The sequence below is a fragment of the Rhinatrema bivittatum genome, chromosome 11 (assembly GCF_901001135.1).
Source record: "Rhinatrema bivittatum chromosome 11, aRhiBiv1.1, whole genome shotgun sequence".
NCBI lineage: Eukaryota > Metazoa > Chordata > Amphibia > Gymnophiona > Rhinatrematidae > Rhinatrema > Rhinatrema bivittatum.
Window position 1 is genome coordinate 77,392,455 of NC_042625.1, and position 27,770 is coordinate 77,420,224.

The following is a 27,770-nucleotide window of genomic DNA, read 5'->3' on the forward strand; positions in this document are numbered from 1 at the left end:
CACTCCTGCATGATTTTATTGGGCTTGACCAGGAAAAGAGTACTGATTGTGTTAATATCTTTATTACACTTTTTAATAGAAATGTTTAGTCATTGTCTACTACTTTCAGATCATAATAATCCAGACAGAACTTAGTTCCAGCAACCAGTGATCCAGCAAGCTTCAGCGTAGAGACCCACGTGGGTTCAATAAGCGTGTTCCTAGATGTGGCCAGCCTGTGTGAAAGAATAAGGGTCAGATTTACAAGGAGTCCTAAGGTCATAGTGTGAGTTATACAGAAGCTTAAGAGGCACTCATTGCTTTTTGTTTACAAGACAATCTCAAAAATGCCTAGCACAAAAAAGGAGAAATTGTCTGTCTTGTTAATTTCCTTTCCTTCTTCCCAGTCCAGAACCTATGGGTACATCCTCTCAGCCAGTGCAAATGGAGACTGAGTTCTAAAAACCTTTTTTTTTTTTTTTTTTTTAATTACATCACTAGAATATAAATGGTGATTAAACCACTTCAACCAGTTTACTACTGTCAAAGCTAAAATTAACAAACATATATTGTAAAAAAAATAACAAGTGTCTAAAAATTAATCTTGTAGTGCCACAGCTGAAAATTTCAAAATAAATACAATGAATAATTTGCAATTCCTTCTTGAAGGAAACCAAGCCCAAATGCAACCACCAGTAAAACTGAAACACTCAAAACAATTTTGATTAGAAAATCTTATCTTCAAGTATAAGGGGTGGGGTTCTGGACTGGTGTAGCAGAAGGAAAGGAAATTAACAGGTAAGGCATTTCTCCTCCTTTTTCCTTCCGCTCTACCAGTCCTGAACATATAGAAAATACCAAAGCCCATCTAAGGGTGGATGGATAACAAATGAACCAAAATTGGCATCTTGTCTAGTGAGAAAATCCAACCCCTCATGTTTTGCAAATGTTCCCAAACAAGTCCATGTTGCTAACTTAGGTATCTCCAGTGAACTTACCGAACATCTTCCGCCTATAACAATGCTTGATCTTGTGTTGAATGGGCCTTAATCATAGTAGGTACCATTTTACCTTGTAACAAATAAGCTGAAGAAATAGTATTCTTCAGCCATTTAGCTATTGAAGTTTTAGAAGCTGATTCTCCTTTACATGGACCACAAAAAAGAACAAATAACCTTTCAGACTTTTGAAAAACTTTAGTTTTATCAAGGTAAGATCTTAAAGGTCTCCTTACATCTAAAAATCTTAATGAATTTAGATTTTCCTTACACTCACTCTTGTTAAAGGCTGTAGAACAAGATGCTGATTCATATAAAAAAGAGATACTACCTTAGGTAAAAAGGAAGGAACAGCCCTCAGAATTATCGGATTCTTTATAAATCTCAAAAAAGGAGATTGAAATGATAAAGTCTGTAATTCTGAAATTCACCATGCAGAATTAATTGCAAATAAAAAGACACTTTTAAGAGTTACGTCCTTAATTGAAGATTTGCATAAAGGCTCAAAGGGAGATTTAGTTAATGGTTGCAAGTTTGATCTTAAACTCCATTGAGGAAACAGATCTAATCAGAGGACATAAATGTTTACCCCACTTAGAAAATGGGACTTATCCCTATGGAAAGAAATTGAATTACCATTAATTTTCCCCCAAAAACATGAAATGGCAGCTAACTGCACTTTCAGAGAGTTTAAAGCTAAACCTTTAACTAAACCACATTGTAAAAACGCTAGAATATTTTATTTGTGCTTTTCAAGGAGATAAATTTCTTTCAAAATTCCTCAAATATGTGCCAAACTTATATAAGTCGGAGAAGTAGAATTCTTTCTAGAGTATAACATTGTACTAATTACCAAAGGGGTAAGTAACCTCTCTTTACTAGCCTTGCCTTTTCAATAGCCAAGCCGTAAGCAAGAATGGTGTTGGATCCTCCATCTCTACAGGTCCTTGATGTAAAAGACACTTGACTTGTGGTAAGATAAGAGGCTGATCTACTAATAGTTTCCTTAGGTCTGCTTACCATGGTTTTCTTGACCAATTGGGGGCTACTAGCACTCTATTTTCCTTAAAACACAAGCTATTAGAGGCCGGGGGGGAAGATACAAAAGATTGTATCCCTTCTGTTGAAAGGCATCTATTGCTTCGCTGTTCACTTCTCTGCAGTGACTGAAAAATCTCTTTACCTTGTTGTTTTGATTGGCAGCCATTTGATTTAACTGATATGGCCCCCATTTCTACACTCTGCAAATAGGCCTCCTGACATAATTCCCATTTTCCAGGATCTATTATGTTTTGACTTAGATAATCTGCTTGAACATTGACCTGGCCTGCTATGTGCTGAGCTGTCTACTGCAGCAGCTGATTCTCAGCCCACACAAGGGAGAGGTCTGTCTCCTCCAGAACACCCTGACTCTGTTCCTCCCTGCTTGTTTACATATGCAACTGCTGTTGTATTGTCACATAAAACTTTTACTGCCTTTCCCTGAAGCTGAGGCTGAAAATGCAGTAGAGCCAGTCTAATAGCCCTGGTCTCTAAACAATTTATTGACAACTGTGATTCGTTTTGATTCCAGATTTTCTGAGTATATAGATTCTTGTAATGAGCTCCCCAGCCTAACTGGCTTGCAGCCATAGTTAGAAGCTCCCAAGCTTGATCTTTCCATTTCAGAGACTCCCAAATCTAGTTGGATAATGCCAGATGCACCTGGTAACTTTGAACCTATGGATTCCATCTTGAAAGTAGTGAAACCTGTCACATATGGGCTTTTGCCTAAGGCACTAACTCTAGCCTTGAAGCCATTGACCCTAAAAGCTGAAGATAATGTGAAGCAGTTGGAGCTTGCTGTGCTGAAAACCTTTTCACTTGGGCACAAAGCTTTAACATTTTCTTCTGAGGAAGGTATACCATTCTACTTGCAGAATCGAACACCACCCCCCTAGATGTTCTAACTTCTGGGAAGACTGGAGCTGGCTCTTTGAAAAATGTATTATCCAGCCTAAACTATGAAGTAATGAGACTACCTTTTCTGTTGATAGTATTCCCTCTGCATAAGATTTGGCCATTATTAACCAATCGGCCAAATATGGATTAATTAAAATTCCTTTCCTTCTTAAAAAGGCAACTACTACAACCATCACCTTTGTAAAGGTTCTTGGCGCTGTTGCCAATCCGAAAGGAAGGGCGATAAACTGAAAATGTTGGCCAATTATACAGAAATGAAGACATTTCTGGAATTCTTGTCTCAATGGAATATGAAAATAGGCTTTCAAATCTAAGGATAAAAATTCCCCCTTGCGTGCTGAGGCTATAACCGTGCAAAGAGATTCCATATGGAATCAAGGGATTACATATATATATTCTGATTTACCCCTTTTAGATCCTTTTTTGGAATCACAAAATAAATTGAATAATGTCCCTTTGATATTGTGAAATTGGAACTGGGTGAATTGCCTGCAATTGAATCAATTTGTTTAGAGTCCCATGAACTGCAGAAATTTTGGTGGGAGAATGGGCAGGAGAGATTACAAAATGATCCCTTTCTTAATTCTGGAGCGTAACCATATTGTATTATGTCCAAAACGCATTGATCTGAAGTAATGTGGATCCAATTTCCAAGAAAACCCTGTAGCCTCCCCCCCCCCCCCTTTTGTAGGCTCTCCTGGAAAATGAATCCTGATTCATTGTGTATTATTTGATCGACCAGCGGAGCAGGTAATCTCTCCCCTTGGCTTTCTTGCTCCACGAAAGAACTGAGATCTTCTTTTATCTCTTGAAGACTGAGGCCTTACATGCTTGCCTGGTCTATAATTCTTAGCTTCCAAAAACTAATTACAGCTTCTACAAAGATGAAAATGAGGTTTAACCTTATCCTCAAGAAATTTCTTAACCTTTGTATCTCCTAGATTCCTCATTAAACAATCCAACTCTTCTCCAAATAAGTATTTACCTCTAAAAGGTAAACAAAAAAGTCTAGCTTTTGATAAAGAGTCAGCAGACCACTTTCTTAACCAAAGAATCCTTCTGGCTCCCACTGAAAGAACCACAGATCTAGCCGAAATTTTGATAATGTCATATAAAGCATCAGAAATATAAGCTGCAGCCGATTCTAGCTTTGCTGAACTAGAAACTTCAGAAAACCATTGAATCCAAAGGAGCAGAGATCTGGCAACATAACTTGCATAAACCACTCCTGTAGAACCAAAGCAGCTGAAGAGAAGAGATTCTTAAGTACTGCCTCTAACTTTCTATCCTGAACAACAGGAAGGAAAGCACCTCCTTCCACAGAAATAGTAGTCTTCCTAGCAATAGCAGCAACTGTCACATCAACCTTTGGCTGTTGAAAAAGACAATCCAGAACCTCAGAACGCAATGGCTACAGTCTATTAAAAATTCTCAGATGTCTATATACAGCCTTTGGAGAATCCCCGTCAGCCAGAATCATAGCCTCAATCTCTGGATGGAGCAGAAAAGTAGAGGCAGATCTGCATGTGTTCCCTAAGAATTGGATCCCAACCTGGGACTTCTTCAAATTTCTGCTCTTCCAGACCCAACGCAGCAATAACCTGTGATAATAATGCGGACTTTCTCCTAGTGGAACAGCCTGATCTGTTCCTCAGTCTCTACTGAATTAATATCACCTTGTAAAGATTCAACAGCATGTCCTCCTTTCTCATCCCCCCCCCCCCCCCCCTAAAATATGGTGGAGAATCCAAATCCACAGAAAACAATTCAGCTTCATCTGCATCTATCATTTTTCTCTTTTGAGATCTGAAAACCTCAGCAGACAAATTCCTATGGACAGGCTCTGTAATATCACACCCCTCCGGTAAGGCATGAAATGCCTGATGTAAAAAGATAAACTCAACAGCAAACTCTCCAGTGCTATTTCCAGGGCCTTCCTGCTTTGAATCAGATAAAAAGTCAGAAGTAACTTGGGAGGGCCCTGGTTTAAAATAGGACCTCCCCTTGACAACAAAGCTCCCAACGTGTCAATCAAATGGCCACCATGTTTGAGTCAGCCGTTAGAACAGCTGCCACTAAGGGCTCCCCAGTACCTAAAGCTGCCCTAGACAAGGGCTTTTGCTTGACAATTACATTCTTTGCTGTCACCATAGTTTTTAGTTCAGGCAATTCAGCTTTATTGTGGCACAGAGAGCATAAGGTATCTTCAGCAGAATTATGCTTTGCCCTGCAACCGCTGCAACGATGGACCTTCTCAGACATGGAGGATAAACAGCTCTCAGTTGTGGCAGGTAACTCGATCTATAACGCCAAATATTGGCCAATTTAGAGAATAGAGACTTTTTTTTCCTTAAAAAGCAAACAGCAAAGTAGTGAATAAATTAGTCTCTAGAGCTTGTATCACTGCAGGAGAACCATCCGCAGGGGCATGGCCACAATTCAATACACTTTGTCACTAGTAAAGGTGCTGAAAGTAAAATAATAAATCCTCTTCATATTCAGCTACAAGAGCAAACTCTAAACTCCCATCCAACGGCTGGAGGCAGAGAACACCGGTTGAATTGGTTCTAATCGTCACTTATATTCTAGTGATGTCATTTAAAAAAAACAAAACTTTTTAGAACTCTGCCTCTAGTTGCGCGGGATGAGAGGAGGTACCCATAGGTTCGGGACTGGTGCAGCAGAAGGAAGAGGAAAGAAGAAAGGTCTTACTTGTTCATTTCCTTTCCTTTAGGCCTGCTCCACCAGTTCACACTAGTGGGTTGTCCCTCCCAGCAGATGGAAGTAGAGAGTACAGATTGTTTTGTGACATCATCACAGCTACTAACATGGTGCAGTCAAGAAAATTCCTCAGTATTCTAATAAAGCACCAAACATTAATAAATAATAAACTTGTAATTTCAGAAGTGGATCCTCTGACAGAACCATCTCCCCATAACAGGAGGTAAATATAAACAAATCTTACACATAACCTTGTTAAATTCCTATGAGCAATCACAACATCATCCTTATACTCTGGAAGAAGTATGTCCTCTGCCATAGCACAGCTCAACTTCCCAGGTAGGTCCTGGACTCCTGGACTGGTGTAGCGGTCCTAAAGAAAAGGAAAACATAAGAAATTTCTCATTCCTCCACATCCTGATACACCAGTCCAGCATAGTAGGAAGTACCAACGCCCACTAATCTGGAAGGGGAGGAAGTAAGGGCTGCCTTATGGAAACCAGCTTCAAATGCTGTGTCCTCTCTAGCTGAACATCCAAACGATAATGCTTGACAAGAGTTCAAAAAGGACAAAGTAGCCACTTTAAAAAAGACTGCTGGCACAATAGCCACAGATTGAGCTCTAGTAGCATGAGCCCGGAGAACAGGCCAAACCTGATGACGCTTGAATATGCTGAGGGAATAGAGTCCTTAATCCATCTGACCAAGATAGCTTTGGAAGCTGCTTCACTCTTGCGAGGACCTCCAAACAACACAATTAACTTATCTGCCCACCAAAAGGAATTGGTAACTTCTAAATATCTTAGGAGAACCCACTGCACATTCAAAAATCTCAAAGACCTTACATCCTGATGCACATCCTTGGAAAAGACCAGAAGGCAAATGGCCTGATTCAGATGAAATACCAAAAGCACCTTAGGTAAGAAAGAAGGCACTTGCCAAATAGTCACCAAATTGGCAGAAAACAGGAAACGATCATTAAGAATAAAGCCTGCAACTGAAATAGGCCGAGCCAAGCAGATTATAACCAAAAACTCAGCTTTTAGAGACAAATCCTTGACAAGACATCTGCTTCAGAGGCTCAAAGGGAGAGGGGAGGATACAAGGCCCTGAGAACCAAATTAAGGTTCCATTGAGAAACTATTGGTCTTAAGGGAGGTTATAGTCTCTTCACACCCCCTCCCTCCCCCCCCCCCCCGCCCCCAAAGGAAACCTAGCACCATCAGGATGGGAAGCCACTGAGAGATCTCTTATTCATTTCTAAAACCAGAAATATCTGCAATCTATTGGGATTACCTGTACTTGCTTGGCTTGATGGCCACCACCTTGGATCTTGTTCCCTGGGCCAGAGCTCACATGCATCCTCTGCAGACTTTGTTACTCTCCCATTGGTCACCCCAATCTCATGATTTCGAGTGTGTCTTCCTTTCACTGCAGTGGTGAGGGATAGTCTTGTTTGATGGGCCTTGCTTTAGAATTTGTTAAAGGGCATGACTCTGAAACCTCCTTCATGGATATTCCTCATCACAGATGTCAGCCTATCAAATTGGGGGCACACTGTCTGGATCAGGTAACTCATGGACTCTGGTCTCAGGAGGACACCTCCTGGTTCATCAATAGGAAGTAAAGGGAAAAGCAGTAAGAGCACTCTCCGATAATGTGATGGCAGTCACATACGTGAACAAACAAGAGGGCACTCGGACTCTGGGAGTGTCAGAAGAGAACCTCACTCAATGTTCAGCAGCATATATTAAGAACATAAGTATCATGCTGAGTCAGACCAAAGTCTATTGATCCTGGCATTCTTCTTCAACATTTGCCAGTCCAGTCAAATATCTGGCAGATGCTCAACAGTTTGTCTATTCCTTGCAGGACAGGAGAATGTTCAGGTGGACTTCCTGAGCAAGAACGTTTTGGATCCAGGAGAATAATATCAGTCATGTTGCATTTCAGATGATTGTTTACCATTAGGATCTTCCTCAAATGGATCTCATGGCAACCCGCAGGAATGCCAAGGTCCAACAATTCTTCAATTGATGCAGGGAAGTCTGATTCAAAGGTATAGTGCACTAGTCTAACCTTGACCAAAAGGGGGTTTGTTGTACATGTTCCCTCTGTGGCCCTTAACAGAGAAAACATTGAGAAGATTGGAAAAGGAGCCAGATAAGCCAGTCTTAGTATCTCCAGCCTGGCCAAGGAGGCCCTGATATGCAGATCTAAGACTGCAGGTAGACTTTCTGCTGAGATTTGAGAGATCAGGGGCCTGTAAGGTCCAGTCCTCATGGATGACCCTTCTCCCTTTTCACTTAGGGCTTGACTTTTGAGAGGTTGTGTTTGTGATGGAAAAGGTTTTCTTCCTCTATAATTTCCACTCTGCTGAAAGCCCACAAGAGGTCTATTTCTGTGGCATATATCTGAGTCTGGTGGATTTTATTTAGATATTTTGCAAGGAGTGCTCTGTTTCTCCAAGGCAGGCTTATGTTTCTGTCATTTTAGCCTTTTTCCAGTTATGCTCATGTTGAATCTCAGGGTCTGGATAAAGGTTTAGCATTGAATTCACTCATTCCCAAGTTTCTCGTTTTATTCACAAGCCTCCTGTGCGGGACTGTATCAAAAGCTTTGCTAAAATCCAAGTAGATGACATCAAGTGCTCTTCCTTGATCCAATTCCATAGTCACCCAATCAAAAAAGTCTATCAGATTCGTCTGACAGGACCTTCCCTTGGTGAAACCATGCTGCCTCTGGTCCAACAATTCTGCTGCTTGTAGATATTTCACTATTCTTTCCTTCAGCAGCGACTCTAATACTTTTCCCACCACCGAGGTGAGGCTAACAGGCCTATAGTTACCAGTCTCCTCTCTGCTCCCACTCTTGTGAAGAGGGACCACCGTCGCTCTTCTCCAATCACTCGGCACCACTCCCGTTTCCAGGGATCTATTGAACAGGTCACTCAGTGGAGCCGCCAGCACATCTCTGAGCTCCCTCAGTATCCTAGGATGAACCTCATCAGGCCCCATGGCTTTGTCCACTTTCAGTTTTCCAGCTCTTCCCATACATTCTCTTCTGTAAACTGAGTTTCATCTATTCCACTCCCCTCCAGTTTCTTGTTAACTAGCGACTGTCCTTCTCCGGGGTCTTCTTTAGTGAACACCGAACTGAAGTATTCGTTTAATATTTCTGCCATTTCTTTATCTGTCTCCACCCATTGATCCTTTTCACCTTTCAGTTTCACTATACCACTTTGGACTTTTCTCCTTTCACTGATGTATCTGAAAAACGTTTTGTCACCTCGCTTTACCTCTTTGGCAATCTTTTCTTCCGCTTGACTTTTCGCTTTCTTGATTACTTTCTTTGTCTCCCTCAGTTTTATCAGATATTCTTCCTTGTGATCCTCCCTTTGGGATCCTTTATATTTCTTAAACACTGTTAAAAGAACTTTTATTTTATCAGCTATCTCCTTTGTGAACCAGAGAGGTTTCATTCTTTTCTTGCTTTTCTTTACTTTTCTTACATGTATATTAGTCACGTCGTTATTGCTCCTTTTAGTTTGGCCCACTGTTGTTCCACATCTCTTGTTTTCTCCCAGCCTTCTAGTTCTTCCTCCAGGTACTTCCCCGTTTCAACAAAGTCTGTGTTTTTGAAACACAAAACCCTGGTCTTTGTGCGACTTCTCCATAATGTATTAGTGGTATGAAACCATACCGTTTGATGATCACTGGTGCTGAGGTGGGCACCCACCCGGACATTAGAGACATTATCTCCATTAGTGAGCACTAAATCTAGTATATTTATTTATTTATTTATTTATTTATTTATAATTTTTATATACCGACATTCTTACATTAAAATGCAAATCATACCGGTTTACATAAAACAGAAAAAGCAGGAAAAAATATTTCCATGGTCAAATACAGAGAACATTTATAATAAAATTGTTAACAAAGGCATAAGGTAGGAAATTGGAGGGGCGTGGTCACACATCACAGTCACCCATTTCCCTCACCTCCTGATGATAGTTCCGTTTCTTTTTTATTATTTAAGATGGTGTTCACTTCTTGCGGGGGCCCAGGATGGAGGGTGGCCTCCCTGCTCGCTGGCGCCTGATGGTGAGGTGCTTTTCAACCACCGCCGGAGCTCACAGTGACGTCGGGGGAGGGGCGTGGTCACACATCGCAGTCACCCATTTCCCTCACCTCCTGATGATAGTTCCGTTTCTTTTTTATTATTTAAGATGGTGTTCACTTCTTGCGGGGGCCCAGGATGGAGGGTGGCCTCCCCGCTCGCTGGCGCCTGATGGTGAGGCGCTTTTCAACCGCCGCCGGAGCTCACAGTGACGTCGGGGGAGGGGCGTGGTCACACATCGCAGTCACCCATTTCCCTCACCTCCTGATGATAGTTCCGTTTCTTTTTTATTATTTAAGATGGTGTTCACTTCTTGCGGGGGCCCAGGATGGAGGGTGGCCTCCCCGCTCGCTGGGGAGGCCACCCTCCATCTCCCTCCCTCGTAGGCTCCATTACCATTTGTTTGAACAGAGCCACTTGCAGGGCATCCACTATCTCTCTACTACTGTTAGATTCCACAGAAGGGATTCTCCAGTTTACATCCGGTAGATTAAAATCTCCAACAATTACCACTTCGCCCTTCTTACTCATCTTTTGGATGTCTTCAACCAGCTCTCTGTCTAGTACTTCCATTTGATTTGGAGGCCTGTAAACCATGCCTATAAAAAGGGATGCCCCATCATCTTTTTTTAGGACAGCCCATAAAGCTTCTTCTTTGCCCCTCCTCCCCCTTTTCTGTCATCTCTGTCCTTCCTTAATAAGTTATATCTTGGTATGGTAGTATCCCAATCATGTGAATCCGTGACAGCAACAATATCCAAATCTACCATTAGGGCTTGCAGGTCTGGGATTTTATTGCCCAAACTACAAGCATTTGTGCACATAGCTTTCCAGCTATTCTGATACAGGTTAATGCTTTCCTTGGGCTCTTTATGTGACTTAGCTGACTTTTGTTATCTACTTTGCCCTTTTTTTTATTGCATTTGTATTTGGGGAGTGAAATTCTAATGTCACTGACTGTTTGAATAGCATTTCTACTGGCCAATGATCCTGGGAGGCTTTTAACTGTAGTGTTTCCCTCACTGAGAGTTTCCAGATTAGTGCCTCTGATGACAGAGTCACCCAGCAAAGTGAGATTTTTCTTTTGGTTACTGGTTGTATTATGGAGTTTCTGAATGCATTGGGTTTCTTCTATCTTTTCAGATAATACTTCAATCTCTTTCTCAAGAACTTCTTCAATATTTAATACAGAAAAGGCGTTTTGTGCTTGTGTCACTTGATACAGCATGTCTCCACTTTCTTTATGTCTTTCTATATGCTCTATGATTTTGATCTTTAGAATAGTTTCCCTTATTTTTCCCAGCACTGAAGTCAGGCTCACTGGTTTATAGTTACCCGGATCGCCCCTGGAGCCCTTTTTAAATATTGGGGTTACATTGGCCACCCTCCAGTCTTCAGGTACAATGGATGATTTTAATGATAGGTTACGAATTTTAACTAATAGATCAGAAATTTCATTTTTTAGTTCCTTCAGTACTCTAGGATGCATACCATCCGGTCCAGGTGATTTGCTACTCTTTAGTTTGTCAATCTGGCCTACTACATCTTCCAGGTTCACAGTGATTTGGTTCAGTTCGTCTGACTCATCACCCTTGAAAACCATCTCCGGAACTGGTATCTCCCCAACATCCTCATTAGTAAACATGGAAGCAAAGAATTCATTAAGGCCATTGCAGAAAGACTAATCTTCCCTAAGAGCCCCTTTAACCCTTCAGTCATCTAATGGTCCAACCAACTCCCTCACAGGTTTCTTGCTTTGGATATATTTTTTAAAGTTTTTATTATGAGTTTTTGCCTCTATGGCCAATTTCATTTCAAATTCTCTCTTCGCCTGTCTTATCAATGTTTTACATGTAACTTGACAATGCTTATGTTTTATCCTATTTTCTTCAGATGGATCCTTCATCCAATTTTTGAAGGATTTTTTTTTTGGCTACAATAGCCTCTTTCACCTCACCTTTTAACCATGACCCAGATGGTGGTAGTATAATCATTAGAGGGAGGAAAGGCTATAACAAAATCCATGGCCCCATGGGTTTATGATCTCTTGGGGACTGTCAATGGTTGTAACAGCCCCCAAGGAGAAGCATGGGAGGTCTTGTTAACTGCACAATTAGGAAAAGACTCCATGTAGTACCGAACATCTTGCCTCACTCGGGGCTACCAACAGTGGCGATGATGTGACAAGGAGGTTCTATCAGGTCTTCTATCTCAAAGGACCAGGATAGGACATCAGCCTGATGGTTTTTCTCCACTAGCTGATACCAGAGCTCAAAATCAAAGCAGTTAAAAAAGTTCAGCAGGATTACTGAAGGTACTGCAACTTCTTATGGTCAGTATAAATTATGACCAAGTGTCTAGCTCCCTCCAGCATGTGATACCATTCCTCCAGGACCAGGTTTTTGGCCAGAAGTTCTCTGTCTTCAATGGTGTAATTCCTCTCCATGGGTGTGAACTCCTTGAAGAAGGAGCAGCAAGGCAGGAGACCACCTTTATAATTATGCTGTGTAAGGACAGTCCCTACCACAGTGGCAGAGGCATATACATCCGCGATAAAGAGCTTGGATGAGTCCAGGTGCTGGAAACGGAGATCCTTAAACACCTCCTTACGGTAACAGAAGGCTTCAATGGCCTCTTCGAGCCAGTTCCTGGTATCAGAGTCTTTGTTTGTAAGGGTAGTGAGGGGAGCTGCCAGTGTAGAATACTCATGCACGAATTGCAGTAGTAGTTGGCCTTGAGCCCCGCCAGCTGAGGCCAATCCTGAATGGCCTTCACTTTTTCAGAGTCCATGTGAGGGCCATGGTGGGAAATAATATAGCCCCTGCTTGAAAGTGCATTTCTCGAGTTTGGCATATAGATGGTTCTCACAGACCCTCTGAAGCACTTGTTTGACATGCTTATGGTGCTGGGGCAAGGAGCGTGAGAAAATGAGAATGCTGTCTATGTATATGTGGATGTGAGAGTACAGGAGGTCTCTGAAGATTTCATTAACCATGTGTTGGAAGACTGCAGGTACATTGCAAAGGCTAATGGCATTACTAAATATTTGTAATATCCAACATGGGTGTTGAATGCCATTTTCTATTCAACCTCTTCATATATTCGGATGAGGATATAGGCTGCCCTGAGTCCAGCTTGGTGAATATTTGTGCACCTTGCAGGCAGTCAAAAAGTTCAGTTATTAGGAGCAAAGTTTATCTATTTTTGTAAGTTATAGCATTCAGGCCTCTGTAGTCAATGTAGGGTCTGAGGGACCCATCCTTCTTCCCTTCAAAGAAGAAGCTTGCCCTTGCTGGGAAGCAAGAAGGGCAGATAAATCATTGCTCCAGATTTTCCTTGATGTAGCTTTCATGACTGCTGTTTCATGAATGGATAGGGGATAGACCCTGCCCCTAGGAGCAGGTTGATAGGACAGTTGTAGGACCTGTGGAGAGGCAGTGCCTCTAGATGCTTTTTGCTGAACATGTCTGGAGGAAAGATCAGGCCACTGGCACTGGAAGGGAGACCAGAGTAAGGCATTCTTGCTGACAGGAGGGTCCCCAGTGGGAAATTGACCAAGCCTGCCAATTTATGGTAGGATTGTGTTGGATTAGCCAGGGTAGACCAAATATGATTGGTTTGACTGCCTTTGCTAAGACAGAGAGAGTGATGTATTCCCTGTGCAGGAGCCCAATCTGAAGAAAGAGTGGTACGGTAACAGAGGGCAGCTGGCTGGGAAGAGGTTCTTCATCGACCAAGGAAATTGTAACTGGCTTTTCCAGGGTCGCTATGGAAAGATTGTTCTAGTGTACCAGTGCCTCCTCAATAAGGTTACCCCCGGTGCTGGAATCTAAGAATGCCTCAGCTTGAATCTCTGTATCATGGGACATGAGGCTGACTGGAATAAGTAATTGGGGAGAGGATGGGGGTTGGCATAGGGTTGCCTCTGCAATGAACCCTAGGCTCAGTAGTTTCCCATCCTTTTGGGATATTGGCAGGAAAAATGCCCCTGACCAGCACAGTAGAGACAAAGGTTGAGCCACCGGCACCTCTGTTTCTCTTCTTCAGTGAGCCAGGCCTTCCAAGTTGCATTAGCCCTTCAGTAGAGGAACCAGGGGCGGTGTCTGTGGCAGGGGTTAGAGGGTGCCAGCTTGAAATGCCACCAAGAAGCCTCTCTGTCCTGGGCCCACTCTTGTAAATGGATGTCAACATGGATGGCGAGTTCAAAGAGATCCTCCCGGCCCGGTGGCAGGTCCCAGCCAGTCAGCTCATCTTTGATGCATTCTGAAAGGCACTACCTGAAAATGGTGATCAAGCTGTCTTTGCCGCTACGGAGTTTCGAGGTGAGTATCCAGAACTGGATTATGTAATCTCCAATTGTTCGGGTGCCTTACATAATATGGAGTAATTCTGTAGTGGCCGAGGTCGACCGACCAGGCTCATCAACTATTTGCCAGAATTGCTTAAGGAAGTCATCCAGATTTCCCATGAGGAGATCGTTCCTCTCCCATAGGAGTGAAGCCCGGGTTAGTGCAGAACTAGCCGAGAGAGAGAGAATAAAAAGCACCTTGGTTTGGTCCGAAGGGAAGCTAGCAGTCTGCAGCTCAAAGCATATCATGCACTGGTTAATAAACCCTCTGCAAGCCTTGGAATCCCTGTCATATCTGGATCCTGGAATCCAAGCTGGCACAGCTGGAGGTGATGCAGGTGCACAGAGCTGCATGGAGTCCATTTGGACTATGATACCTTGCAGTATACCAGTTAATACAGTTGAGCTTATCTTGCTGCTGCTGGACTTGGAGAGCCAGACCCAGTATGGCCTGATCTGGGGATGAGTCCACCAAGCTAATGGCCTCAGCAGTCTGTCACGGGTGTGAGCCCTTTGGCTGTGGAGTGGTTGATGCAGCCTAGCAGGGGGACCCACAAGGCCCACACTGATAGCAGGTGGCTCGGTGGACCCACAAGGCCCACACTGATAGCAGGTAGCGCGGTGGACTCATCCCCAGATCAGGCCATACTGGGTCTGGCTCTAGCCAAGAGAGAGAGAGAATAAAAGGACTAGTCTAGGGCTTCATCTATACCAGCCCTGTTCCCCGAGGGGTTCAGCCTTTGGGTTTCAGAGGCTGGCATGGCTTAAGGAAGGGTCCTATAAGGAGTGGTCAGACAAAGTCGAGTAGTGGGCCATGGTCAGGGTGAGCAGCGAACAAGTGGCATCTAAGTCCAGGCAAAGATCAGGCACCATCAAGATCCAGGCCAAAGTTGGGGCAGGCAGAGATCAGGCAATGTCGAGGTCCAGGCAGAGGTCAGGGCAGGCAGCATTCCAGAAACTGAGTCCAAGGCCAGGGTCAAAACCAAAAGACAGCCAGAGTCAGACTGACAAGCAAATGTCAGGTCACGGGGGTCCAAGACACAGCAGGAACAAACAGGGCAAAGCACAAAGAGGGAAGAAAATAGTAAGGCAAGTCAGGGCCCGCGGCAAAAAGAGGCACTAGGGACACTAGCGCATCCCTAGTCCCTAGTGCCTCTTTTTGGACTGGAGCGGCGGCTGTCAGCGGGTTTGACAGCCGACGCTCAATTTTGCCGGCATCTGTTCTCAAACCCGCTGACAGCCACGGGTTCAGAAACCGGACGCCGGCAAAATTGAGTGTCCGGTTTTCAACCTGCGAGCCGATTTCAATTTTTTTTTTTAACTTTTTTTAGCTTTCGGGACCTCCGACTTAATATTGCCATGATATTAAGTTGGAGGGTGCACAGAAAAGCAGTTTTTACTGCTTTTCTGTGCACTTTCCCGGTGCCCGGAGAAATTAATGCCTACCTTTGGGTAGGCGCTAATTTCTGAAAGTAAAATGTGTGACTTGGCCGCACATTTTGCTTTCTGAATCGCGCGGGAATACCTAATAGGGCCATCAACATGCATTTGCATGTTGCGGGCGCTATTAGGTTCAGGGGGGTTAGACGCACGTTTGACATGCTAGCTTTACCCCTTATTCAGTAAGGGGTAATGGCACGTCGAAAACGCGCGTCCAATCGCAGATTAACTGCGCACCACCGGAGCGCACTGTACTGTATCGGCCTGTTAATTGGGAAACTCTACTGGCCATGATGGCAGCTGTAAAGCTCGGTCTTGACTTTGTAGAGCTACAAAAGGACTGGTTCCTGCCTCTAAATCAGAAGGATTGAGAAGCAGACTGCTTGCCTGGTCTATATCTCCTGGCATCACAATGCTGAGCCCTTCCTTTCTTATCTTCTGGATGCCTATTAGGCTTTGTATCTCCTAAATCCTTTACCAGTTGCATTAGGTCCTCACCAAATACTAGTTTTCCCTTGAAAGGAAGTTTATACAGATGGGTCTTCGAGCAAGACTGGATGGTCTATCTAGTCTACCCATCCACACCAACTAATTCAGCTTACAATTCTTATCACTTCCTTAGAAATCTCCAGTGTTTATCCTATGCTTTCTTGAAATGTACCCATGTCATGCCAACATCCATCACACTATACACCATGTCATGCAAAAAAAAATAAATCTAAATTATGATGTGTGAGGGAGAGCCTTGACAACTGTGTTTTACCCAAATACAGAACATATCAGATAAAGACCACACAGTCCATCCACATTTCCTTTGTGTGTCTCATGTTTTCTTGAATTTTGATACTGTCCTTGTCTCCACCACCTCCATGAGGAAGCAGTTCCATGCATCTACCACTCTCTCTGTAAAGAAATATTTCCTTATATTACTGCTGAGTCTACCCCATTTCACCCTCATCCCAATACCCCTCATTCTACATCCTCTTTTTCCTTGAAAGAGACTCACCTGTGCATCAAAGCCTCGCAAATATTTAAATATCCATCATATCTCCCCTATCACACCTTTCCTCTAGGGTTTTCATTCTTAGATCTTTAAAGAAGCTTTTCAGCTTGGAGAGGAGATATGATGGAGGTCTATAAAATAATGGAGAGGATCAGATAAACATGAATTGGTTGTTTACTCTTTCAAAGAATACAAAGACTAGGAGACATGCAATGAATAATACTTTTAAGACAAATGGGAGAAAATATTTTTTTATTCAACACATAATTAAACTCTGGAATTAATTGCTGGAGAATGTGGTAAAAGGTGTTAGTGTAGCTGCATTTAAAAAAGGTTTGGACAAGTTCCTGGAAGAAAACTCCATAAACCATTATTAAGGAGGACTTAGGAATATTCACTGTTTATCCCTGGAATAAGCAGCATGGAATCTTTGACCTTTTGGGATCCTGCTAGGTACTTGTGACCTGGATTGGCCACTGTTGGAAATAAGATACTGGGCTTGATGAACCTTTGATCTCACTCAATATGGCAAATCTTATGTTCGAAGGCTGTACCATATACTTTAGAATGAAGGTTACTGAGTCTAATTGGTGTATATCCTTTTGAAGGTGCAGTCTCCAGAACTGCACACAATGTTCTAAATGATGTCTAACCAGGGAATTATACAGAGGCAATATCACCTCACTTTTTCTGCTGACCTTTTCTCTCCCAAGCACCTTTCTGATTTTTGCAGTTACTTTATCCACCTGTCTGACCAGCTTAAGATCATCACATACAATGACCCCCAGATCATGCTTTTCTTTCATACTTAGAAGAATGTCAGCCCCCCGTACTATACCTCTCCCTTGTAATTTTGCATCCTAAATGCGTAAGTGAACTTTTTAAAAAGGAACCCAAAAGTGTACGAATAATATCAATCAACAAATCTTAGTGTCTCACTCAAACAATGAAGATGTGTGAAACACGTGCAATATGTCTTAAAACAGAATGTCCATCATATAACACTGCTAGAAGCACATCATACAGGGCTATCGTAGTGCCCGTTTTCGTGCTAAAGTTTTAATCATCAGTCATTCTTAGAACACACTGTACATGCTCTGCGGCGGGGTTTCAGCGGTCTTTGAGAACAAAAGCTTTTTCGACTTGCAACTCGATGTTTCCCGGCAGCTTCGCAGTGCCGTTCTTTACAGCGATTTGGCTGCCCTTTTGAATCACAATTATTTCTTCACAACAATTACCGGGCGCTGCTGTTCCAGCTACTGATGTTTTCAGTCACCCCCTGAAGAAGGAAGGAATATTCCTTCCGAAACATTGCAGTGTTGGGTACTATATAAACAGCAGCTTAGGGCACTAGTCATACAGTTCCCTAACCACCTGGGAGGAATTTTTTGGAGAACATTTGCTGTCCCGGTGTAATAATTACAAAGATAAGTGTATATATTGTTTCTAATTATTTATTGAGTTTTTCAAAAATTTATACAGTACTTCTGTTCACGGAATATGACATCATGGTTAGAATTAAAGTTAATCCAACAATAAGAAATAGGAGAAGTCACTACTCTCCAATAATAATCCACACACAAAGAAGGACAGCAGGCGAGGTATACAGTCCAGAGGCTTAAATAAAGTTTTTCAAACAAGGTGTCTTTCTTGCTTTTATTGTTTTATAAGCGGCTACTCCAGGAGCTCAGTATAGTGTACCGCAGTTTGTCAACCAGGTCCCCCGACGCAGCTCTAGCTGAAACATGGTCCGTGTCGGGGGACCTGGTTGACAACTGCGGTACACTATACTGAGCTCCTGGAGTAGCCGCTTATAAAACAATAAAAGCAAGAAAGACACCTTGTTTGAAAAACTTTATTTAAGCCTCTGGACTGTATACCTCGCCTGCTGTCCTTCTTTGTGTGTAGAATTAAAGTTAAACAGGTAATTATAAATACGTGTATATTATTTATTATATTCTGCACATGAAACATTTTATATGCAATCCAAAATGTATTTTTAAGAAACAGGATAAATAATGCCCATAGCCTCTAAAGAGTAGAGCATGTACACTGCATTCTACGAAAGACTGATGATTAAAACTTCAGCAGGAAGACAAGCACTATGATAGCCCTGTATGATGTGCTTCTAGCAGTGTTATATGATGGTCATTCTATTTTAAGATATATTACACGTGTTTCACACATCTTCATTGTTTGAGTGAGATACTGAGATGTGGCAACTGAACATTTTAGCATTAAATCTTAGCTGCCAGACCCTAGACCATTTCTCATATTTTGCTAGATCCCTCCTCATATTTTTTCATATCTTACTGTCTACCCTGTTGCAATCCTCTAGCAATGTCACTCTCGAAAAATGTTGAAAAGAAGCGATCTAAGGAAGCATACCGCTAGTGCCACTTGCCTTCTTGGAGTGAACTCCCTTTGTCACCTTCCACCCAGCCAGTTTGTAACCCAGTCACTCTAGGGCTCATGCTGCTTAATTTATTTATAATTCACATATGCAGAGCCGTGTCCAAGGCCTTACTGAAATCCAAGTACACTACGTCTAGCACTCTACTCTGATACTATTCTCTGGTCACCCAATCAAAGAAACCGAGCAGATTCATCTGACAAGGCCCTACCTCTGGAAAACCCACGCTGCCTCGCATCTTGCAATCCATTGGATTCCAGAAACCACACTCTCTTCTTGTTTTAGCAGTGATTCCATTAATTTGCTCACCACAGAGATCAGACTTCCTCCTTCCTTCCACTTTGTGAATAGGAACCACATCCGCCTATCTCTAGTCCTCTGGAACTACTCCTGACTAAAGCTTTGCAAAGGTCAGCCAAAAAATATTTTTGCCAGGACATCTCAAAGTTCCCTTAATATCCTCGGATGTATCCCAACCAGCCCTATCTACTTTAAATGTAGTTAGCTCCTCACAAACACACTTTTCTGAAAATCAATTGTAGATTGCCTCACTTCCAATCTTCAGACGGTTCATTTTAGGTGGGTCTGCTCCTGGCTCGTCCACAGTGAACTCCAAACAAATATTTGTTAAGCAGTTTTGCTTTTTTCCTCTCCAGCTGCTACATATTCCTCCCCTTCACCTCTAAGTTTCACAATGCCAGTTTTGTTCTAGCACTAAAAAAAAAGTCTTGTCCCATTGTTTTACCATAGTTTCTGTTTTTTCTTCTGTTTGCACCTTTGCATTTCTGACTACTTTGCCAACTTCTTATAGCTTTTCTAAATATTGTTGCCTGTCTTCCTCTTTCTACAATCTCTTGATTGTGCAGAAAACTGTACTTTATGCATGCAAAGGATTTTGAAAATTACTCCCTCAAAGAGTAATTAATGGAATCTCCACTAAAACAGAGGAAAGAGCAGTTTCTTGAATCCATTGGATTACAGGATCCGAGACAGCGTGGTTTTACCGGAGATAGGTCTTGTCAGATGAATCTGCTCAATTTCTTTGACTGGCAGGGAAAGAGATAAATGTAATATCATTGGATTTCAGCAATTCCACATAGGCAACTTCTAAACAAACTTCTAAACTAGGTATGGGCCCTAAAATAACTGGGTTAGAAACTGGTGGAGTGCGAGGTGACAAAGGGTAATGGTAAATGGAGTTCGCTCTGAGGAAAGAGGAGTTAGCAGTAGTGTGCTGTAGGGATTGATCCTCAGTCTGATTCTTTCCAATATCCTCATAACCAATATTGCAGAAGGCTGTCAGAAAAAGTTTTTGTTTTATGGATGATCCAAAATCTGCAACAGGATAGACACCCTGGAAGGTGTGGAAAACATGAGGCAGAATCTAGTGAAACAATCTAGAGTTTGGCAGCTAAGATTTAATGCTAAAAAGAAAATGTAGGGTAATGCATTTGTGTTGCAAAAACCCAAGGAAGCGGTACAGTTTTAGAGTGAAATTCTTCTACTACTAGTACTTAACATTTCTATAGCACCACATGACATATGCAGCACTGTACAAACATACAAAGAAAAAAAAACAAACAAACCAGCCCCTGATCAATAGAGCTTATAATCTAATAAACATACAGGACAAGAGATCTGAGGTATTTCATATAGCAAGACAATGGTTAAAAACAAAAGAACGTTAGTTAACAAAACTAAAAGCAGACAATCAGGCATAAGATTTAAAAGCGGTTTCAAAAAGGCGGGTCTTTAGATGGGATTTAAACACGGCAAGAAAGGAAGCACGACACATCAGTTCAAGAAGATTATTCCAAGCACATGGTAAAGCCAAATGGGATCTTTTGGTCTTAAAGAAGCCAAACAGAAAATGTGATGGGAAAAGCCAGAAGGATGCTTGAGTGCATAGGGAAAGGAATAGTCAGCAAGAAAAAGGAGGTGATACTGCCTCTTTATAAGTCTGGTGAGACTTCATTTGGCAACCTATATACAATTCTTTAGCCCCATCTTCAAAAAGGATATAAATCGGATGGACTCTGGCCAGAGGGCAGCTACTAAAATGATCAATGGTCTTCATCATAAAGCATATGGGGACAGACTTAAAGATTTAAACATGTATAACTTGGAGGAAAGAGATCTGATGGAGTTATTTAAATACCTCCAATAAATCCACAGGAGGCAGGCCTCTTTCAGTGGAATGGAGATTCTGGATCTAGAATCAAGGGATGAGGGTGAAAGGGGGTAGACTCAACTGTAATCTAAGGAAGTATTTCTTTACAGAAAGGGTAGTGGTTGCATGGAATAAGCATCCCTGTGGAGTTGGTGGAGACAAGGACAGTATCAGAATTCAAGAAAACATGGAGCAAGTACAAAGGAAATGTGGATGGGCTGTTTGGTATTTACCTGATGTCATATTCTATGTTTTGGTAAAGCAGAGTTGTCAAGGATCTCCCTCACACATCATAATAATTAAGCAATTGACATGACATGGTGTAGAGTGCTGATGGATGTTGGCATGACATGGCTGCACTGAAAGGCCAAAGGCAAATGGGCTTCAACCATGGAAATGTTAGTATCCCATGCCAACAAACATATTTAGAAAGGCATTTAGGAGTTCATAATGCTGGCATATCAATATGGAGTTGACATAACTCACAGAGTGGGGAATTCATTACTACTATTTCATAATAGTTTGCGTAGCCAAGTGAACATTTGCCCACAAATCTGGGTCCTGGACAAGAAAGGTAGTCTAAGACAACCAGATGTTGACAGGTTTTCATTAATGCAAAACAAAAGGCATCATTCATTGCTCCCCCACCTTCCTCCAGCAAACTTACCATGAAGCTACATTTGCTGGGAGTTTTCTTGGACTGGTGTGTTTGCAGTGACATTTCCTTGTGCAAGAGCCATCTACCTGGAAGGATGGCCAACGTCCTTCAGGTCTAAACCTTTCTGAAGTCCCATCTATAGCCTGCTCCACCTCTCCCTCAGTTGTACTATTGTCCTGGATTTGCACAGTCACTTGCTCCTCTTCCTTTTTGCCTTGTTTTGGAGGCTTGTTGCTCTTTTGTGCTTTGGTTTCAATTTGCATGGGTAACTTAGGCCTCTCTTGAGACTGGGTGGATGGTTTAGACTTCTCTTGAGGTTGGCTGGTTGATTTGGGCCTCTCTTGAGGCTGGATGGGTGGCTTGTGAATCTCATGAGACTGGATGGGTGAATTATGAACCTCTTGAGGCTGGATGGGCAATTTAGACCTTTCTTGAGGCTGGATTGATGGCTTGAGACTCTCTTGAGGCTGGAGGAATGGGGCTGTAGCAGGCTTGTGCTGGCTTTGAGATCTAGGAAGGGGCTTGGACATGGTGCCCAGTGTATTCTGATGTTTTGTTGCTGGCTTGACTTGGACTGTAGTTTGAGGAGTCTCATTCTGGAGTTTCATTTGGCTTTGATGTGCAACTGTTTTCCCTGGAGTGCTAGTCACAGACCCTGTCTGCTGGAAGACTTCTGGGATAGTAGCTCTGGGAATCTCTTGGCATGGAAAGGTAGGAAGGAAAATGGTCTTTGTTTGAGAAAGAGGATCCTTTGATCCAGGCAAAACCGGAGTTTGTTGAGGAGCTTGTCCTCCACTCTGTGAAAGAAGTAGGCCTGTGTTTTTGGCTTCCACTTTCAGATGTTGAGGAAAGACAAAAATTGGTGGCTTGAGCATTGCTGGAGAGACAATGGATGGGGTCTGGCTTTGAGACCTGCTTTGTGAATTATGCATTAGGGGTGCTACTAGTAGGTTTTGTTGCTCTTGCTGCCTTTGTGCCTGCTGTAGCTTTATTGGGAAGGTAGGTGTTATGAAGGACCCTGGGACCTGACTTTTCATGTCTTTTTGTCCTAAACAGCTCATAGGGACTTTTCTCTTCTCCTCACGTTTCAGAGTGCTATTGAACTGGAAATGATTTTCAGCCAGGTGTTGAGGCGTCATCCAGTTGAACTTGGGTTTGGCACCTGTGAAGGTGAAGGGGACTGGCTGCAGCACTGCCTGGCCCATCTTGGGCACCTTACTGTTCTGCTGAGCCTGTCCCAGAGGAAAAGGAGTCTGTGCATTGGAATCAGCTACATTCAGATCCGAGTGAGAGATATCACTGGAGGGCTGCTGTCTGGCCTGGTTTGAAGGTCTGCCCTCCGAGACTACCTTCCCTTTATGGTTCTTATTACTTTTCGTTTGCTCTTGTATCTCTTGCTGTTTGAGGACACTTAAATCATCCTTGCCAGCAGGACTCTGGTCCTTGATTTTGGCTTCCTTGTCTGTATCAACTGAGTTCCTGGCCTTGAGACCGAGTGTGGGGGAATCTCGTAGCCTAGGCTTCTCAAAAATCCCCAAGGTGAATTTCTGCGGAGGGCTTTGTTTTAAAGCATCTGCATAGGAGATGGCAGATGAATAGACCATGCTAGGCTTGTGCTTCATTGCTTGAGACTGGGCAGAGGGCTCCTTTTTCACTTCTTTTGTGCTGCTAAGCAGGTAGAGATGTTGCTCCAGGAAAGTATTTCTAGTGCCCATGGCAGGACTAACTGCCACCCGGTCGGAGGCTTTCAGTCCTTCATCTGCACATGGCTTCCCAAGGAGCTTCAGGGGCTTTTCATTCTTTGCACTGGGTGCCTTGGCTTGATCTGCAGTGGTAGGAGGATGAAGAGCTTGATAAGGCATCTTTATGTCTTCAGCTTTCCCGGGTATGCTGCCTGAATGCCCTGCAGCTTGCTCCTTAACTCTTCTCCCAGGCTGGGCTTTGCTTTCCTCATTGGGCTGATTAGATTTTAGCAGCCCAGGCTTAGTGGCTGTTGCTGGATCCTGATGCACCAGTGGTGCCTTGGTCTCTCTTTCAGGGCAGTCTGGCCTCTGCCCACTCGGAGGCATGGGGGCAGCTGCCCTTGGAAGGGAAACTCTAAAGGAAATGTCTGTCACCTGCACTTGAGCCTGGTTCTTGGACAAAGGCAGAGCTTCTGGGGACTTGGTCCCTTTCCTAGGGGCACTCTTCTTAGTAAAGTATGAGTTTGTGCTGGGGACCGGTGGACCCAGTCGCACTCCCTCTGTGCTTTGTGTGGCAGGGGTGGCTGTTGCTGCCGCCATCTTGGCAGATCTCTCTATGGCTGCCTTAGGTGGTTCAGGGCCATTCTTTGCTAGGGTATCTCCTTGCCTTCTTGGGACATTCTTCGATAGGGTTTCCCCCTGCCCTTTTGACTTGGTGCTGCCAGGGCTCTCCTCTTTCCCTTTCTTAAGCTTTGGTGAAGTATCCTGGGCTGGCTCTTTAGGGCTAACTTTCTGCAGGCTACATGCCAAGGGCTGACTCTGTATCCCCTTGCTGCTGGGTGACTGCAGCTCACAAGAGAGGCTCTCAGTGACTGGAGTTGGGGAGACCTGCTTCCCAATGATTGGTGAGGCATTTCCTCCACTGCTGTTGACATTCTCCTGGCTGAATTTGGCAGCTATGAGGACTGGGCTCCTGCCAGAGCCAGTGCTCCAGCGCTTGCTCTTGGAAACCTTCCAGGCTGTGCTCTTGCTACCCTTGCCGCCCATGTCGCTGGGCTCTGTCTTCACTGGTGGACTGGCCTCCTGGGCACTGGCTGTGTCTGCGTTGCCTGCTGGCCCCGGGGCATGGTCAGTGGTGATGACGGTGCATACACAGCCCGGGCTCTCCGAACTGTGCTCAGGGTTCCTCTCTTCACTCTGGGCAGGCTCTGGCTCCTGGCAGGCTTCAGACTGCACGTTGCCCATCCTTAGGCTTCATCCTGGGCAGAGACTGATAAGAGAGGCAGAGATGAGTCAGAACAAGACAAGGATTGTGGGGCATGAGAAACTGACTGTAGGCCCTAGATCTGTATACTGAATGGTGTTCTTGGGCCTGGCCTAACTACTGATCACATGCTACAGACCTGAGAGCCATGGTGGCTGAATGCTGATCAAGTACTCCACACCTGCATACTGATTGAGGGATCTGGTTTTGGAATACTGACCACAGACCTAGATGCTGAAGGCCTGCCTAATGGCTGGGGATCTGGGGTCTGGTTACTGGATATTAATAACTGCAACCTCGCTCTAGACAAATGTAGGTTCACTCTGGGGCCCTTGGCCCATCTCCAGTGAGTGAAGTAGTGCCCTGGCCCTATATATTGACCATGAACCTTACCATGTGTTCTGATAGCAGGGTAAGGCTGCATAAATATATAAGCTTATAATTACAGAGTCACAAATGAAGAAGCATGGCAGAGCTGGACTGGAACCCAAGTACCCTGCCACAAGACCGTGTTTGCTTCTGACGTAGGCACCATGGGAGCATTAGGTGGGCTAGGCAGGTGCCTAGTGCACCATAGTTGGATGCAAGGGTGGCATTTTTTAAAGCAGCGAACAAGGATGGAGAGGCAGGCACAGTGTGGCGACAGAGATGTGGGCGAGGCATGAGGCTGGGAAAGGTCGCAGCTTGTGAATGGAGCTTCGTGGTGTGCGGTTTGCAGGGTTCGAGTTGGAGAGAGAGAGATCACGTGATGCCAGGGCAGCTGCAGACCTTAGCCCCAGCACTGTGCATGGTGGGTGGAAACTGGTACATAGTTTATAACCAGCACAAAGCTCTGCTCTCTTTGGTGCCGATGTAGTAAGGTGCGCTGAAGCTGCCATGGGTTTGTATGCGTGTTTTTCTGCACAAAGCCCTAATTGGGGACATAATAAGGGCTTTGTGAGCAGGAAAAAAAGCACGTACGAGCATGCATACTGACCCATGGTTTTTCCTGTGTGAATGCATGCTAACAGCATGCAAAGAAGACAATTAGCTATCGGGCAATGCAGGGAGCCGCACTAATGCTAGTGTGGGTTTTTTAATGTGGGGTTTTTTACCGCCACGGTCAGGGAACGCGTTAAGTGTCAGCGCTGACTCGGGGGCCTATGTCGGCGTCCAAGCATCCTGAAAACCACCTAACCGAGCCCCAATCTCTGTGTCCGAGTGGCCAGCTTAGCAAAGCGCTTGTCTGAGTGACCAAGTGGTCAGCATCGCTAGGCGCTTTTCTCGGTGTCGGAACAACCAGCTTTCCTAACTTCTTTTCTCAACGTCCGAGAAGGCAGATTTGTGACCACTTGAGCACCTAGCTCAGCGCCCGAGCGGCAACATTTGCGAGGTGCCTTTCTAGGCGCCAGAGCATCCAGATTGGTGCCCCACTGAGCACCTGTCTCACTGCTATGCCAGGGTGAATTAGCATCCATGAAAATATTTGCCATGTTTTGTGCAGCACAGTTATTTGAAATATTAAAAATACTTTCCAGGGTCATACTTCCACTTAGCAGGGAGACCCGTTCGCTTGATCTCTTTTATGCGTGGATTATCGGTGCGTGTTTTGAGCCCCTTACTACATAGGGCCTTACCGCGCTCAGGTACGAGGATTTTTCCGTACGTGCGTGGATTTCTGCGCACAAACATTTGCATAATTTAGGTTTTTTACATCCCGCAGAAGCAGCATCTTCAGCCATGCGCAGTGATCAAAACCCGGGCTCATAATTAGTGTCTGTTTTGCTGCGGGTCTTATTACATCAGCACCCTTGGTTCTTGGAAAAAGATCCCCACCTACCCCATCCCAGGGAAGAGAATCCCTGGCCTGCCCTCCCTAGAGAAAGAGAAACCTGAATTCCTGCCCACTTGCTACCTTTTTTGAGAGGGAGACTCTTGACCTGCTTAGGCCCGTGAAGAACCCTTCAACACCAAGACCTGAGATTGAGAGAGCAGCCGACCTGTCACCTCCCAGGGAGAAATTCCCAAACTGTCCCCTCCATGCCAGAGACTCCCAACCTGCCCTCTGCTCAGGGAGAGACTCCCCCATATCCCCGACCTATCCTCTCCTAAAAAAAAAAAAAAAAAAGTACTCCGATTTGTCCCCTTTCAAGAGCGATGCCTCCAATCTCTCCAACTCCCCCCGCGCTACCAGAGTTGCCTCCGGTCTCATTCCCTTAAGTACATCAGCAAGTCCGGTTCCCCCACTCCCCCGGTAACTCTCGGAACAGTTAGAGCCGTTGGACGGTCCAGCTCCGCACTTACCGGACCGGCCCCTGGTTCCGCTCCACATTTCGCTGTCTCCAGGTCGGGAGGGATCCGGACGGAGGCTGGACGGCAGCTACCGAACCGACCAGCCCGAATAGAATCTGCAGAACGGATCAGAAAAATAACAGCCGAGAGCACGAGGGCGGGGGCGGGGGGGGTAAACCAAAGGGCAAAAAGGGTGGGGGGTAGGGAGCAGAGAGGAAAAAGGAAAGGAGAGGAGGGAGTATACCAAAGGGGAGGGGAACGGGAGAAGAGATGGGGGGGGGGGGGGGGGGGGGGTAAGCCATAAGGGAGACAGGCGCAGAGTGTGAGGGAGGGGTAAGTCAGACGACAGGAGGGCAGGAGAAGAGGGGCAAGGGAACAGCTTGAGGGAGGGATAAGCCAGAGGATATTCAGGGCAGTAGAGGGGTAATAGAACACAGCCTTCCACTTTTTCCCAGGTCAAGCACATTTAGCATCCCTTTCAGGGCAGCCTTTCATGACCGGGGGCAATAAAATGTACCCTTCTGTTCACTCCAAAACCTACTGCAAATATAAGAACTGCTCCTCCGTGCAGACCAGGGGCAAATAAAACTCAGCCCGTCCACATCTTCAGTCCCCTTCAGTCCAGCTGTAGGGGCAATCCCACCTCCTCCTTTCCTCTCCAGTCCTTTCCCTCCGTCCCCAGACAAGGAGGCAAAAAGAAGTTGCTCCCTTTGCTCTAGGCCCTGGCCAAGTCTCCCCG

The 27,770-nt window shown here is 44.3% G+C and overlaps 1 protein-coding gene across 1 annotated transcript; it reads right to left on the reverse strand.

The window, feature by feature from the left end:
* Window positions 1-27,133, reverse strand: GGN (gametogenetin). Its single transcript, XM_029620094.1, has 3 exons — window positions 27,044-27,133; window positions 21,824-24,766; window positions 1-215 (listed from the first exon to the last, which is right to left on the reverse strand). Exons 2-3 carry the CDS (start codon window positions 24,739-24,741, stop codon window positions 86-88), a joined length of 3,048 nt encoding a protein of 1,015 aa, XP_029475954.1. The 5' UTR covers window positions 24,742-24,766; window positions 27,044-27,133; the 3' UTR covers window positions 1-85.
* Between the last annotated feature and the right edge of the window lie 637 nt (window positions 27,134-27,770).

Coding starts and splice junctions, on each gene's coding strand:
- GGN (XM_029620094.1), bottom strand. CDS start 24,741: ATGGGCAACGTGCAGTCTGAAGCCTGCCAGGAGCCAGAGCCTGCCCAG. Junction 216..21,823: donor CCAGCAAATGTAGCTTCATG/GTAAGTTTGCTG, acceptor TCTTTCACACAG/GCTGGCCACATCTAGGAACA.